This window comes from Aotus nancymaae, unplaced genomic scaffold (assembly GCF_030222135.1).
Source record: "Aotus nancymaae isolate 86718 unplaced genomic scaffold, 86718_ANA_hifiasm-v0.15.2.pri h1tg000048l, whole genome shotgun sequence".
Lineage (NCBI taxonomy): Eukaryota > Metazoa > Chordata > Mammalia > Primates > Aotidae > Aotus > Aotus nancymaae.
The window spans coordinates 3,931,273-3,947,890 of record NW_026988462.1 but is presented as its reverse complement, the minus strand read 5'-3'; the positions used below and the strand labels follow the sequence as shown (position 1 = coordinate 3,947,890).

The 16,618-nt window shown below is 40.7% G+C and overlaps 1 protein-coding gene and 1 long non-coding RNA gene across 2 annotated transcripts in view; both read right to left on the bottom strand.

Annotated features, from left to right (window-relative positions):
* The window catches only part of LOC105721544 (uncharacterized), a 39,590-nt gene extending 38,497 nt beyond the window's left edge, over positions 1–1,093 (bottom strand). Inside the window, exon 1 of the long non-coding RNA XR_001108356.3 lies at positions 833–1,093. This is a non-coding gene — a long non-coding RNA (uncharacterized LOC105721544). The remainder of the gene's footprint in view (positions 1–832) is intronic.
* Positions 1,094–2,169: 1,076 nt separating this feature from the next.
* Positions 2,170–16,618, bottom strand: part of OXGR1 (oxoglutarate receptor 1) — a 36,932-nt gene continuing 22,483 nt past the window's right edge. The window contains exons 2-3 of the mRNA XM_064362244.1: positions 12,462–12,557; positions 2,170–4,285 (exon numbers count right to left, since the gene is read on the bottom strand). Of these exons, the coding sequence (XP_064218314.1) occupies positions 3,201–4,211 (1,011 nt within the window). The 5' untranslated portion in view covers positions 4,212–4,285; positions 12,462–12,557 and the 3' untranslated portion in view covers positions 2,170–3,200. The remainder of the gene's footprint in view (positions 4,286–12,461; positions 12,558–16,618) is intronic.

Genomic DNA, 16,618 nt, shown 5'->3' with positions numbered 1-16,618 from the left:
CATTTTGAAGAAAGAAGAAGTGGGAAGTGAAAAATACAAAGCATCAAGTATGAGATAGGAAGAGAAAAGATGACAGTAGGGAGTGGAAAAATTTAGGTGCTAAGTATAAAATAAACACAATTGACTCTAAATCATTTATGATACTTAAGGTAAGATATTCATAGCCCTAGAAAATTACTATAAAATTGAAAAGAATTTTAAAATATAACTAAGGATCCAATAAGTGAAGTAAATAATATTAAAATATTTTGTTTTTCTAATAGGAAACACACAAATGTGCAGGTTGGAGGAACGTGATAAACAACAAAATGGAATTAAAACAGTCCGACCTGCAATGTGGAAAATTCTGCAGGACAAATGACTTGACTTGATTTTTTCAGCAAATAAATGGCGATAAATAAAGGAAAGGGGAGCTCAAACAGATTAAAATACATTTAAGAGACATATCAACTAAACGCAATGCAAAGGAGCTTCCTTTGATCCTTATTGGAAAAAAACTGTAAAAATATATTTTGGGGAGAAACAGCAGAAATGAAACAGGGATTAGTATTAGATAATATTGAGGAATCAGTTATTATTTTGTTTTAGTTTTGTGTGTTTTGAAAGAAGTCTGTGTTGACACATTTATAGGTAAAACTATGTTGTCTAGAATTTGCTTTTAAATATTCTAGCAAAAAAACATGTGAGAAAAGAGAGATAAAACCTTAAGGGTGGGATGTTGACTATTTATGAAATTAAGACATGGGTTACATATGGTCATTTGGCTCCTTTTTAAATTTTGTGACTATTTGAAAATGTCCACAATAGAGTTAGAAATAATGGAAGGGATTACTGTGTCTCAGAAGTTTGGAACGGGTTTTTCTGGGTTCCCCATAGGCAGGTGCAGTGAGCCTGACTTGCACTTTCGGATCTCATGCAGCGAGCAGACCTGAGTCTCTGGTGGACACAGTGAGAGCTCCACTTTTTTGTTCTTACTCTGTCTTGCTCTGCCTAGCCTGGTTGTATGCAAGCTCACATAGGTCCCATTCTAGCCTAGGAAATAGCATCAATTCCATCTTTAGGCCTCAGTTCAAAACTGCCTCCTCCAGCACAATTAACCCAGAACTCCTAACTTTGTAAAATAAAACCGACCCTTAGAATTAAATTTAGCTTGGATCTCTGTGATTCTGTTCTATCCACAGAACGCTGGAGGGCAGACTGTCATCTGCGCCCAACCCACAGTTGTGGGAAGCAGATCAGGTAACAGAATGACAGAAAAGCTTAATCAAAGGGAGGCATTTTTTTCGGATAATGGAAAATTATGCATGCTCCCAAGCTAAGGTCAATTATCCAGGGTAATAAAAATGTTAAAAATGTGAGAAAGTGAGATTAAGAGTTGGAGCAAGGTCCCTAAGAGAGCAAAATAAAGACCAGAGATACAGTGCAAGAATTCCTGCCAGAGGGATGATTTATTTTTCTGTACATTGGTAGGAAGAAGGTTAAAAGTTAAAAGAAACTACAGAGATGAGTTGAGAAAGACATGAATGAGGTTGAGGTGGCTTTTCTCTGGTGGGTGAACTCTTTGGAACAAGAAAGAATAAGATGGGGAGAGAAAAAAAAGGGATTTGTGCACAATGCTAGAATAATGACAGCAGTGGAATACGGGCAAGACTATCTGCACTTTAGTGATAGCCCAGGGGCTGGTCTAGGCATCAGGGAAAAGAGAGATCTAGCAGTTCCAAATGGACCTCTCAATACTTCTTGATGCTGTTCAGCCAGCGCAGATGAGAAAGTCAGGGTCCTCTAGTGAAATAGATCATTCCACATATTATGGAAAGGCTCAGAAGAAGATGGCTCAGAAGGTAGGGGTTGCAAAAAGCACCATTGTCCAGAAAAGTTCATATTCAGATCCACTGGCTTCCTCTTCCTTCTCCCAACATGCTCTGAAGAGGTTCCTGATGAACATCCTCACTTAGATCTAAGTCAGATGTCATGTCCTAAAAGAACTAGAACATCAGGAAGAATTTCTATGGTACCCTTCCCTCTGAGTAAGTCAACTATTTCAGCTTTATTCTATAATATTGTTGATTCTTAACTTATTTTTGTTCCTAACTACAGAGAAAATAAGTTTCATGTAAATATAATAGTGATAAAACTGCATTTTCACAGAAAAATATGACCAAATAGCCTATAACTATAAATAAGTTTATTAATTGTAGCAACATACTTATGAGAGTTTTAAATATCCAGACCAGTTATTTTCTCAAATATTTATACTTACTGATAATTAAGCACACATACAATTCAAAACTACCTTTAGCTATTAAATAGACATGTTCACTGTAGTCATAAAAGAACAAGAAATCTAAAGAGAATTAATGTTTCCTGGAATATTTTCCCACAAAAATCAAAACAGCATTAGAAATGATTGAACACCCAATACATACGTGATATTTGAAAGCGACTTCTGGTCCTCGAAAGTTTCCCTTCCTTCCCCAGGACATGTTAATTATGATGAATACAACTTGATAATTTTTAAATAAATTCAATAAAAACTTTTTAAGTGGTCTGCAACAGTAAAGACAGAATACTCCAAATACGTTGCAGGTACTAATTTCAGCTATTTGCATGGATGTCCTTGAATTATTTCAAAAGTATCTTACTGGTTTGCAAGTAAAATACAGATCTGGCTAAACCCAGTTTTACAATATCAAATATAAGCTTGAAGGAAACAAATTGTAGAGCTATGAGATGTAAAAAATAAATATTAAGAAAGATAAAAGTAGTGGTTTGAATCATGTAATGGTTCAATACAAATAGGTCCGGAGTGCGGAGGAGCATGAAATGATGAGTGAAAAGACTGGTTTTCTCCTGTCTTGGCACTCATTTACTGAGCAATCTAGGGTAAGGGTATGAAATTGGTTTCCATGTATATATAATAAGTTGGTGGGAACAGATGTTCTCTAAGATGCCTCTGAGTTTCAGCAGCTTGTAATACCAAGCCTGAATACTTTGCTGCATCCCATTCTTATATCTCTTCAATGGAGAAGCTCAATAAAGAGATTGCAAATAACTAGAAGCCCTTCCCCGGCTTTGGCACATGGTTACTTGAATACACAGTATTTACCATGAGTTCCATTGAGGGAGACATCCTGAACATCTTAGCAGTGCTAGGTAAAGTATCAGCAAGTATTTATTTTTGGTTAAGTAAATGAAGTATTTCAAGCGTTGTTTGAGTAACTGGTTTTCTTTGCGTGCTCAAGGTCCCCGCTTGCTTTGCATCTCACTGTTGAGCAGACAGCCTGCTGAAAGTTGTCACTGACCACCACATATAGTAGCAGGTTACCAAAGGTGTTCAGAGCAGCTAATGGTCTTGAAACGATGTAAGCTTGGTGGATCTGATTCTCAATGGAACAGCTGATCGAAAGCAGGCGAGATTCGATCCGAATGATCCTCAAGATATGAAAGGGTAACAAACATACGTAAAATACGAGGAGTAGCAGAATGGCTAGCCTTCGAGCTTTCTGCTTAAGGCAGCTGTGAGTTTGTAGTCCATGGGTCAGAGTGTGGATAATCGTGGTATAGCAAAGTGTCACTATCACCAAGGGGAGGCAGAAGGTGGTTGCAGTCAAAATTAGGTTGTACCATTTAATAGTACTGAGTTCATCTGAACTGGTGAGATCAAGACAGGCTGATCTGTTGGTCCTGTTGGTTGATGTGATCAAGAAGGTCATGGGAATGACAGCTACCAGTGAAATGATCCACACCACAGCACAGGCTACCACTGCCCATCGAGTTTTGTGAATGGAAAAGCAGCTCATGGGGTGAATGATCACACAGTAGCGGAAGATGCTGAAGCAGGTGAGGAAGAGGATGCTACTGTACAGGTTGAAATGGAAGCCAAAGCGGATAAACTTACACATGAAATCTCCAAAGATCCAGTTTTCGCCATTGGCATAGTAGTGAATCAGGAAGGGGAGGCTGGTCAGATACAGCAGATCTGTGCAGGCCAGGCTCAGCATAATGACGGTGCTGCTCTTCCAGGGTCGCATTTTGAAAATGTAAGTAGAAATCGCTACTGCATTCCCTGGAAATCCCACGAGGAAGATAATGCCGTAAATAACAGGGAGGTAGTGCATCTTGAGTGAGATGTTTTCGTCAGTGCAATTTCCAAAAGCAGCTTCATAATCGGGGAAATCAGAAGCATTTGCTAAATTGTCTAGCTCATTCATGGTTGCCTCCTTTCATCTTGCAGGGAAGCAAGAGAGTTCAGTCTGGCAATACGAATCGAATGAGAAGTAATTCGCTGATAAAGGAAAACAGAAAACATTAATTGCAGGGTAATAAAAACAAGGATCTACTTTTAAATGAAAATTGTTCTAACATCCTAAATTTGACACTTCTCTCTCTCTTTAATCTCAAAAGAGACCCTGTGGAGAAGAAATTGAATTTCCAAGAAAATGACTGAGGCGAGTTACTAAATGCATCTAATAAAAATATAAAAGTTAAATTATCATGAGAAATTAAAATGAAGGATTGGAAGAAAAAAAGCCACACATAGCTTTGGAAAACAATTTGGCAAGGTTGCCACTTGGGCAAGCCATAGGGTATCGCCATTAGAGACTTAGCAACAGGACCTACTATTAACGAGTGTGGTGCACACCACCATCACTTCACTTCTACACAACAGAAAATACTGAAAAGTCTTTCTTATTACCTCTATTTTAGAAGAGACTGAGAAATGTTTTGTAGCTCGTCTCTGGCAACACATCCAGTGGCTTAAATGGGATCCACACTCATGTTTGTCTGACTCAGAAGACACTCTCTTTCTACATGACCTCTCAGTACTGCCTCTCAATCTGTGTTTTGTTGATTTTCATCAGGATTGCCCTACATAATGGAGGGAACTAGTGTGAAGACAGGAAAACACTGAATACTGTAAATTTTAAAAATGTACATTGCATACCTTGCAACATTTAATTGCACATTTCCATTTTTACAATTTCTTTTAATAGCTCACATAATTTGCTTGTGCAGGAGAGTGTGTGTGTTAGGGTGGATGGGGCGGGATCAGTGGTGTAATGCAACCGTTAAGAGCCTGAGCTCTGAAGCCGGATGGCCAGACTTTGATGCTCAGGTTAGACATTTAGTAGTGTGTTCCTAAGCAAGTTAATTAAGCTCTCTGTGGCTGGAAGGAGTGCAATTTTAACTTCCTTCTTCTTGCTTATTAGTGTTTTTAAAAATTTTGACGGTGAATTTTTGCAATGAGAAAAATACTTCTAGAAAAGAGTTACAATTAGCTTATTATTTGAATGTGAATAGCTGTTGGTAAAATGCATCCAAGTACACATTTATGGAGCACCCACTGTGTATTAGGTAGTCCGTCAAGTCCTAGTGATAGAAACTGAATAACATACACAGATGTACAAGCCACTGTCACAGTCTACTGGGGGAAGTGGACATGGAAAATTATTTTAACAAAATATAAACCCACCTCATGGAGCTGTCAATATTATGTTAAAAATAGGAAGAAAAACACTTGGCATACTACTGTGCACATAAGAAGAGCCTGATAAATGTTAGCTGATTGTTAGTTGCTAAGTCATTTGATATATGAATGGTACAAGACTACAGAGATCACAAGGAAAGGAGGAAACATCAGAGTTTGCCACCATTATTACTATAATCCGATACTAAATCTACACTATCCAGCATTTCCTGGGAGGAGTATAGAGGTATATTTCAAACTAGCCCAACTTAACAAATCCTAAATTAGCAGAATCGGTCTCACTTAGTCCAGGAGGTCTGGGAAAGTTGTAATGAACTCAGCATGGTTATGGGATATTGGGAGATAAAATCGAGAAGGAAAAATAGGTATTAATAAAAAAATAATAGTACAAAGCACCACTGTAAGCGTCTTACATATTTAAATCTATTTAATCCTCACAACCAATGGTGAGGTAGTGCTGTGATTGTCCCCCTTTAACAGAAGAAGAAACTGAGGCACATAGGAGGCAGTGATGTGCTCAAGGTCAAACTGCTAGTTAGGGTGAGCCAGGATACAATGGCGGCAGTCTTGTTGCCAGTCTGGACTGAATCTTACAATGAGTAGGCAAGAGGGAAATCTGAAGGGCCTGTAATCACAAAGACCACTTAGCACAGGACCTCTCAGTGCTGCCTCTTAATGTGTATTTTGTTGATTTTCATCAGGATTACCCTAAATAACTGAGGGAATAACAAGTGTGAAGACAGAAAAAGGCTGAATATCTCAGAAAGCTCAATAAATCAAACACTGTAGAGCCATCCCTTGGTATCTGCAGTGAATCGGTTCCCGAACCCCCAAGGATACCAAAATCTGCATATACTCACGTCCCTGATATAAAAATAAAATGGCATGGTATTTGCACGTAACCTATGTCCATCCTCCTGTATACTTTAAATTGTCTCTAGATTACTTGTAATACCTAATGCAACATAGATGTTGCATAAATAGTGATTATACTATATTGTTTATGGAATAATGGCAAGAAAAAAGTCTGTACATGTTTATTACAGACATATTTTTTTTAAAGTATTCTCAATCCACAATGGTTGAATCCACTAGTGCAGAACCCATGTATCTGGAGGACCAGCTGTAATTGTGTGAACCAGGGCTAAATTGTCAATAATAATAGTGACTACTTTTCCTTGGATTGAGAGAAGATTAAATGATTTTTCAAATAATCTCAACATATTTTAGATTCAGGGAGTACATATGCAGGTTTGTTAGCTGCATCTATTAAGTGGTGCTGAGGTTTGGGGGTTTGACTAATCCTGTCACCCAGATACTAAACGAAGTGTTGAAAAGGGTGCGTGGATTATGCTAAGTGCTACATCAGAATCTGCCACCATTATAACTATTCTCTGATACTAAATCTACACTATTCAGTGTTTCCTGAGAGGAGTGCAGAGGTGTATTTCAAAGTAGCCCAGCTACTTAACAAATCCTGAATTAGCAGCATCATTCCCTATTGACTGCCCTTGAATATAGTCTTTCAGATCTTACTTAGTCCAGGTGCAGATCAGAATGCATTTACAGGTTTGCTACTTTTATTCCGTATGAACTGGGGAAAGAATAGCCCAGGACATAGAACTTGCCTCTGGGCAGCTGTTACGTCCTCAACCAGAGAGGCTGGTGCTCCCTGGGACCATGTATTACCCACCAAAACTGAATGCTTCTCTCCTTGCCAAGTTAATTGACTCTAATTAAAAGTGCTATTCAACTGTCATCTACACAGCACTGGAGGTCATAGGAGTCAGGGACTGCTGACCAGTGAGAGTGCTCTGAAGCCAGGTAACCACAGTGGACGGCTTCTCCCTTGGCAGAATGACTTAAATGGACTCATGCATAAGAAGCAGGAAGTCACTTAAACTTGAAAGAAAATGGTCACAGCCAAGGAGTCCCAGAAGCAGCACATCCCAAAGACAGTTCTTAGATTACATCGAGAGGCCACTAAGTAGCTCATGTTGTTTCTGGAGCAAGGAAGTAAAGATAGTTTTAGTTACACTCAAAATAATTCTCTGGAGTTATTTCATTCTAATTGAGATTTCCCTTAACAGAGAAGTGAGAGGAAGAGAAGGGGAGGGAGTTCAAGTCCAAGCTGCGTATCTGTCAGCTCCTTGAAAGCAAAAACACAAGTCACCTCATACCCCAGGGGCTGGCACACAGAAGGTATGCAGTAAATATTAATTTTTGCTGAATGCGTTAAAGAACAACCAGTAGCATCAGTAAAACTTATATGGTACTGAGGGGCTAGTAAAGTGGCAACTATCATTAAAAAAAAAAAAAAAAAAAAGCTTGGGCTGGGCGCGGTGGCTCACGCCTATAATCCTAACACTTTGGGAGGCCAAGGCGGGTGGATCACAAGTTCAGGAGATCGAGACCATCTTGGCTAACATGGCGAAACCCCATCTCTACTAAAAATCCAAAAAGTAACTGGGCTTGGTGGCTTGTGCCTATAGTCCCAGCTACTTGGGAGCCTGAGACACAAGAATCACTTGAACCTGGGAGGCGTAGGTTGCAGTAAGCTGAGATTGCCCTACTGTACTCCAGCCTGAGTGACAGAGCAAGACTCTGTCAAAAAACAAAAACTTTGTTCTTTGATGAATTTTGAAACAAGAAGCAAAATGACAATTCCTGTCATTGCCAAATAAACCCTTAGCCATGTTATGGAGGCCATTTTAAACAATATTTCAATCAGTAAAATATAGGTTATAGGTAGAAACAACTGCCTTATTGTTGTGAAAAATTAATAGTTAAATTTAGGATGGAATGAAGACTGACTAGCCAATTGTAAGGGTGGAGGGGTTGACTGGGAAGCTTAGTCTCTCTTCCATAAAAACCTCATAAAAGTATAGTCTGAGTTTACAAAATATATGTGATGTTAAGAACAGCACACAAAAACCGGTCTGGGCTGTGAGCAGGTAGGATGAAGCTGTTTCTTTCCTCCCTAGCCTGAGGGTCTGGTGCAATTCACTGCCACAACTCAGAACACCAGATGGTCCACAAACAAATCATTTAAGCTCAAAGGACATTAAAGACAAAGGCACAACCCTGCCATATTCCCTTCTCTTAATACAACAGTAGTTCTCAAATGAGAGGATGTTACAAATCACCTTAAACTAATGGGCTCTTTGCAAGCAAGAAATTATGACGAATTAAGTTTCAACATAACCAAAATGTAAGTGTGAACTAAAGCAAGCATCAAAGTTTGGGATAAACTTGTGAAAAAAAAAAACTTATAATTTCAGTACAACCACTGTGGAGAACAGTTCGGAGGTTCCTCAGCAAACTAAAAACTGAGCTACCATATGATCCAGCATTTCCACTGCTGGATATATACCCAAAAGAAAGGAAATCAGCAAATCAAAGAGATATCTGCACTCCCATATTTGTTGCAGCTCTGTTAACAATAGCCAAGATTTGGAAGCAACCTAAGTGTCTATCAACAGATGAACAGATAAAAAAAATGTGGTACTTACACACAGTGGAGTACTATTCAGCCATGAAAAGGAATGAGATCCTGTGTTTGCAACAACATGGATAGAAATGGAGGTCATTATGGGAAGTGAAAAAAGCCAGGCATAGAAAGACAAATATTGCATGTTCTCACTCAGTCATGGAATCTAAAACTCAAAACAAGTGAACTCATAGGCATAGAGAGTAGAAGGATGGTTACAGAAGTCGGGAAGATTAGTGGGGAACTGGTGGAGGGGATGGCTAATCGGTACAAAGAAAAGGTAGAAAGAATGAGTAAGACCTACTATTTGATAGCACAATAGGGTGACCATAGTCAATAATAACTGAATCTCACGTTTTTAAATAAAGAGCATAAGTGGAATGTTTGTATTAATAGCACAAAGGATACATGCTTGAGTGGATGGATATCCCATTCTCTATGATGTGCTTATTTCACATTGCATGCCTGTATCAAAACATCTCATGTCCCCCACAAATATATATACCTGCTAAGTATCCACAAAATTAAGAAATAAAAAAATTGTAAAAAGCTTACAATTTTAGCCTTTTTTTCTCTCTGAAATTGGAAAGTAGCTGTGATTGTGGAAAGCAGATGTCAATGTTTGGGGAACACATTGCTCATGGACCGCTGTCCTAATGCCAGCATACCCAGGAACCTCACAGATCGGGATTCCAAGATTCTGCAGTAAAGAAGGCAGGATCAGAAATGCTACTGACTGAAGTGGCAGCAGATGCTACTTCACCTCCACAGCACAGTCCTACCCATTTGGTGGGAACGAGGCAAGTGGGATTAATGATGAAATGTGATTTTCCTGGGGTGTCTGTTCATTTTGCAGATCAGTGTTGTTGGATAAGTTAAGCTCCTTATACAACAATGCCTCCACCTCTCCCAGCTCTCCTCCCTCTCTCCCGGCCTCCCTGGGTTTTTCTGGTTCTGCTCCCATGCTGATCAGGGTCACAGTTGGTTTTTTCCTGCTTTTCCCAAGATACCAATGGACCAGGGGGTGCACGGTTGGAATACTTCATCTGTCACCTTCTCTCCAGAGTCACTGGAAGCTCTGAAGCTGGGGTCACTTTGGGTTGTCAAAAAGAAACTTAAGAAGACCTTTCATTCATAAAGACTCACTTTGATTTTCCAGTCTACATATTTGAAAACTAATTTTACTTCATGCTGGTGGAAAACAGACCAGTTCTTAACATAGGTAAATTTGTGACTGGGTGAGTGCTGTCCTCCCTGGTCCCTGAAGGAATCCTTCTCCCCAACCCTTCTGGGAGCCTCGAGGCTCTTCCCTCAATCCCCACTTTATTGTTTGTTTGTTTTTGTTTTCATTTTTATTTACTTTTTGAGACAGAATCTTGCTTTATTGTCCAGACTGGAGTGCAGTGGCCATGATCTTGGCTCACTGCAACGTCTGCCTCTCAGGTTCAAGGGATCCTCCTGCCTCAGCCTCTGAGTAGCTGGATTACAGGTCCATGCCACCACACCCTGCTAATTTTTTGTATTTGTAGTAGAGACAAGGTTTCACCATGTTGACCAGGTTGGTCTCAAACTACTGACCTCAGGTGATCCACCGCCCTCAGCTTCCCAAAGTGTTGGGATTACAGGCAGGAGCCACCGCCCCTAGCGAAACCCCACTTTAAATAAGAATCTGCAACTCAGTTTCCCTGAAGACTATTAAGGGCCATGTTGATGGAGCCCAAAGATATGGTTTTACCTATTTGATCTTTGGGAGAAACAAATAGAATATCTGAAAGCTCGCTTCAGAAAAATGAATGCATGGACACGCAAATATTATACATATTTGAGGTTTAGAGAACATCACAAGCTAGTTTACGAAATCCATAGCAACGAAACAAAAAAGACAGAGGAGAAAGACATTTCAGGGGCCAACATTTTCCTCGCTTGTTGGGGGTGGGGGTGGGGCTGTGTCTTTGGTCGTTGCCAACACCACACCGTCCAGCACGATGCAGGGTGAGTTTTGAGAACATTCAGCAGGGCAGTGATCAATGGGGTGAGGGATTAACTCTGTTTGTCTCCTAAGCACTCTCCCTGCCCGCCTCCCAGACCGCTCGCTTGCGTGTGAGAAAAAGTATGAGATGAAATCAGCAATCCCTAAATCCCCCAGGTCTCTCTAAGTCAAACATGTCCTTGCCCTGGGCCTTTTGTTCCCCAGAATGAACCTTTGCTTTCCGCCACAAAATCTGGGGTGCTCCTGCTGCCGCCAAAGAAGAAGGGGGGCGCTGCTCTGTCCGCCCCGGTCTGCTGCAGGGACGTGAGGGGGTGCTCTTTCGCCTGCTCCCCGGGCACCCCGCGTTCCCTCTCCCGGGTCAGCGCAGGGTCCCCAGCACCCGCTCCCTCCGGCCAGTGGGCCCCGCTCCCCGATCGCGCGTGGCTCACCTGGCAGCCCCGGCGAGGCGGACGTGCGCCCCGCGTGCCTGTGCAGCCTGGCTGGGCCGGGACCGCGGACCTGTACCGGGGGAGGCTGCGCCCCGCCCCGCCCCTCCCACCCCTCCGAGGCCCAGCGAGCAGGTGCGTGTTCCCGCGTCCTCGCCCCAGGCAGCCTGGCCGGCAGCATCCAGCCTCGCCCACTTCCCAGTGGACACAGGGACAGAAGCTTCCACTCTGCGGATCTCTGGACATCCTCCGTCCGGGTTTGGCGGGAAACTGACCCAGGGGAAAGTGTTTGCCGAGGTTCCAAACAACCAGCCCCGCGGGAGGGTTGTTGTCCCAGGAGGTTTACAGCCACCTTGTCTGGGTCCAGAAATATCACCGCTCTCCTACAGTTTAGTGTCTCTTATTTAGCGTGGGATAGAGGCGACTTACTGAAGCGTTGTCTTTCCCCTGTACCCAGTTACAACCCTGCCCTCCAGCGCTTAGCAAGGTGGTTTAAAACTAATTTCTATCCCTGCGAAGAGCGTTTGTCTGTATCTCCAGATCCGGGGCGTAGGTAACCTTCTTGCTACACAACTTAGGAATCGCCTTTTCTCTTCTCTGAACCTCAGCCACATCGTCCAAGTTACTAAGCCCCCTGAACCACTGAACTTCAAGATTTCTTCCAGCATCAAGGAGTAGTTCACTGTGTTAGCGAATGAGGGTGCTTGGAGAATGCCCTCTATGCTCTTCCATGGATGGGTATTGAATGTCTCTTCTGCACGTCCACCTTGATGGACATCAAACGCCCTGTATAGTCCATCCTCTGGGAATGCCAGCCAGCAGGAGCAAGAATGTTAGGCCAGGTGTCCCTCCCACCAGGGCCCAGGGGGAAAGATTCCGCCCTGGCTGATGGTTGGGATAGCCCTAGCTATGCACTTTTAATATCATGCTTATCATTATTATTATCTGAGTTCCAGCCTCTCTAGGAAAATATTTTGCATTAGGAGAAAAATTATTCTCTAACTTTACTATGTTTAATCATTTCTTCAATTCTTCATTTGGAAATATTTGACCCTGTTTTGTTCCTACCTGCTGATTCATCAGACATTCGCTGTTTGATTATGCTGTGTCAAGCACTGAAGAGATAATGAAGAACAATACATCATCTTCGCCTTCCAGGAGCTCCTGTCTCATAGGAAATAAGATATAAATTAAAAACGTGATTAGGGCTTGCCACTGCTAAATAAAAGTGCCGGGAATGCATATAACCCAAATGAAGGCTTTCTGAAGTAAAAGACATCCCAGCATTTTTCCACGGTAAGCAAGATTTCCAGCTAAAGAGGAAATGGCCTATAGAGGTTATTTTAAAACAAGTACTGGGTCCAGAACTATAGACATGGAAGGGACACTTAAAAATATCCAGTTCTCTAAAGTTAAAATGGTGCAGGTGCTATGGAAAAAAGTATAATGGTTCCTCTAAAAATTAAAAATAGAATTATGACACAAGCCAGCAGTTCTGCTTCTGGGAATATACCCCAAAGAATCGAAAGCAGAGACTCAAACAGACACTTGTACACCTGTGTTCACAGCGGCATTATTCACAATAACCAAAATGTGGATGCAGCCCAAGTGCCTATCAATGGATGAAGAGAGAGCGATGTATACATTCCATAGAGCATTATCCGGTTTTAAAAATGAAGGAAATTCTGACATGTGCTGCAACATGGAGAAGCCCTGAGGATATTATGCTAAACAAAAGAAGCTATTCACAAAAGCATAAATGCCATGTGATTCCGCTTACATGAGGTACCTGAGTTGTCAAAGTTATGGAGACAGAAAATAGAATAATGGTTGCCAGGAGTTGCGGGGAGAGGGAATGAGGAGTTAATGAGTATAAAATTTCAATTTTGGGAGAGGAAAAGAGTTCTGTGGTGGGGTAGTTGCACAACAGTAACGCCAATGAACTACATTTCGGTATGGTTAAGAGAGTATATTTTTGCCAGGCACGGTGGTTTACGTCTGTAATCCCAGCACTCCTTTGGGAGGTTGAGGTGGGTGGATCACAAGGTCAAGAGATCGAGACCATCCTAGCCAACATGGTGAAACCCCATCTCTACTAAAAATACAAAAATTAGCTGGGCGTGGTGGCATGCACCTGTAGTCCCAGCTACTGGGGAGGCTGAGGCAGGAGAATCGCTTGAACCTGGAAGGCAGAGATTGCAGTGAGCCAAGATTGCACCACTGCACTCCAACCTGGCAACAGAGCAAGACTCCATCTCAAAAAAAAAAGAGTAAATTTTATTTTATGTTTATTTTCCTATAAGTTTTTTAAGCTGATGGTTAAAAATAATTTGTCCTATGTATTTATTTCACAAAGGAGGACACAGAATTAGAGAGGTCCAAATGACAAGCTCGAGGTCAGAGCCACAGAAGTCTGTGTAAAACCAATGTGTCAAGCCTTCTGATCTTATTACTACCTCCTAGGGGTGGCTAGGTCACTTGACTGAAGCTATTGCTTTCTCAGACAACAATGTACTGTGATCTAATACTCTGAATTGGCTCCATCAACAAGATGATTATTATGAACAAATTGTGTCTTGTATCTTTTAATGTTTACCTATAAATATTTCTTCTAACCACAACTCAAATTTTTTCTCTCCATAATAGTGCTTTGCAGGAAAAAAAATAAAGTACTAACCAATAAAGATTTTAGTCCCTATGTAAAGAGAATAATATACATATTTAAAACAACTTGCATTAGAATGTGATGTCACTATTTTAGCCTATATATTAAACTTCAAATTTAGGACCTTGAGGTTGTCTTTTAACAACCTTAAATCAAAGACTTATATGAAGATAAAATTCAACTTCAATTTAAAATTGGTCTCTTGCCCAGAATCAGAAATTCACTCTCTTCCTTAAAATGAGCACCAAATAGAACAAGATTCCAGCATTTAAATTTATAGCTACTTGAGCAGCACAGGTGTCACCTGTGTGATGTGCTGCAATTGTTCCTTTAAAGCAGGAAATGGGGTTTATTGCCACGATAATCAAGAAACTCAAAACTTCTCTTCTAACTAGGAGACGCTGACATCTTAAAGCCTCCTGCTCCAAAAAGCCCCATGAAATTCTGCATAGAAGGCAGTGTTAGTATTCCAGCATTCTCCAAGAGTCATTAATGGATCAGTTGGGGGTTAACAGGGGTAAAATATTCCAAATTATCTTGACTCTTACTCAGAGTTTTATTGAGAAAGGAACAAATAGTTGGTGACAACGTGGACCACTCTGTTTCCTGATTGGAGCCTCCATCCACTCAGCTGTGCATTATCATACTCAAACTTCAGGTGATCATGCTCCCAGATGGTATTCCGACCATGACCGACCTTATCATTCCCAACCATGTATGGCCTTGTCAGACTTCTTTTTTTATAACTTTGGCCACAGTTTGATATGTTTGGTATAACAGCAGTATTCTTATGAGATGAATGGCCTTGATTTTTGAAAAGTGATTAACTTATTTTCTAGTGCCTCTAAAATAAATTGCTTCATTAAGATGTACTGATTAAATAAAGCAAGTCTGTGATCTACACTCTGTTAGGCAACAAATTCAGATATTGTGATGACTTCCAGATTCCTACAATATTTCTTTGGTGATAAAGATAACATTATGGTATAGTGGAGCAAGAGAGTACTAGAAATTTGAGGCCTGGATTTTAGTTTTGAAAGAAACTCACTTAGCTGGAAAAGAAATTTCATTTCTAGGTATTTTTAGTCCATCTAGAAAAAGCAGTGGTTGGACAGATCACTCCATGAGGCCAAATCTAGATTAAAGGGATCTGAATGATGAAAATTTAGAAGGGTAAAGCTCTGTTTCTGAGAAAAAATAAGTATGATAATGTTGCGCCAATGTGAGCCACCTGCTATGCTACTATGTGAACATTAAAAATCATGCTACTTCATAATTTTTTAATGTTCTTGAAATAATATGCCCTTGTGGACAGTTCTTTGAAAAAAGAACTCTTCTGGGGCAGACAAAAAACTGTTGGGAAAGAGATTGGTTAATTTTTTATTCGTTAGATCCAATCCCAGTATAATTTGGGAGATGCTGTTAGGATATTCTAGAGGTGGTTAAAGAACCTGGCAGTTAATAGATCTACGTAGGATGCACAGCTAAGAGATGGGATTGCCAGTCTGCTCAGGAAGAGTTACAGTGTGAAGTGTGTTGACCCACGGAAACAGGGAGAGGTGGAAATTGGAGACAAAAGAAAGTGTTAGAAGAGGAGTACAGAAAAGCCAAAGAATAGAGAAAACCATCATCAAGAAATTGAAGTGCCTGTGCATGAACTATCCTTTTCTCACCTCTCTGATTTGAATCTTTTAAATTACTTCAGCTTAAATAAAGTACTCAATGAGTATATTTTCCAAGAAATACACATTTTTCTAACTTGAATACTTGCAGTACCTGTGGTTTGTGCCATGCAATATGGCATTTATTCATTTTTAAACTGCTTAATAATTTTTAAAATGACAACAGTTTTATAAACTTGAGACTTGCCATTCAACAAAGATTGTCTGCATCTCAAGAGAGCAGTTTATAGTCTCTTTGGATAGTACACAGCGCCTTAAATAGGTACATAATAAGCAATAACAATTGCCATAGTTACTAGGTAATTATTACTAGAACTATAAATCTGATTCCTCATTTGACCTTAATTAATATTAAGTTCTTCAGACATTTGTTACTAGTTGAGACTAAGCTGTTTCCCACTGTTCTCTGTCCAATTGAGCATCTGAAAAGAAGATGGGGAAAGAGTGGTCAAGAATTAAACAGAATGAGGCAGGGCGCAGGTGGCTCACACCTGTAATCACAGTGCTTTCTGAGGCTAAGATGGGAGGATAGCTTGAGGCCAGGAGTTCAAGACCAGCCTGGGCATAATGAAGCCCTGTCCCTACAAAAGATAAAAATTAAAAATAATACTAGCTGGGCATGGTGGCACGTGCCCATAGTCCTAGCTACTTTGGAGGCTGAGGCGAGAGGATTGCTTTAGCCCAGGAGTATGAAGGCTGCAGTGAACCATGATTACACACTACACTCTAGCCTGGATGATGAAGTGAGATCCTGTCTCGGGGGAAAAAAAAAAGAATGAAAACTTAGCTGAAAAGATTGAATCAGGCAATTAGGAAATCACCGATAACATAAAAGCCATTTCAGTGGCAGTAGGGGCCAAAGTCTATTTGTGCAATAG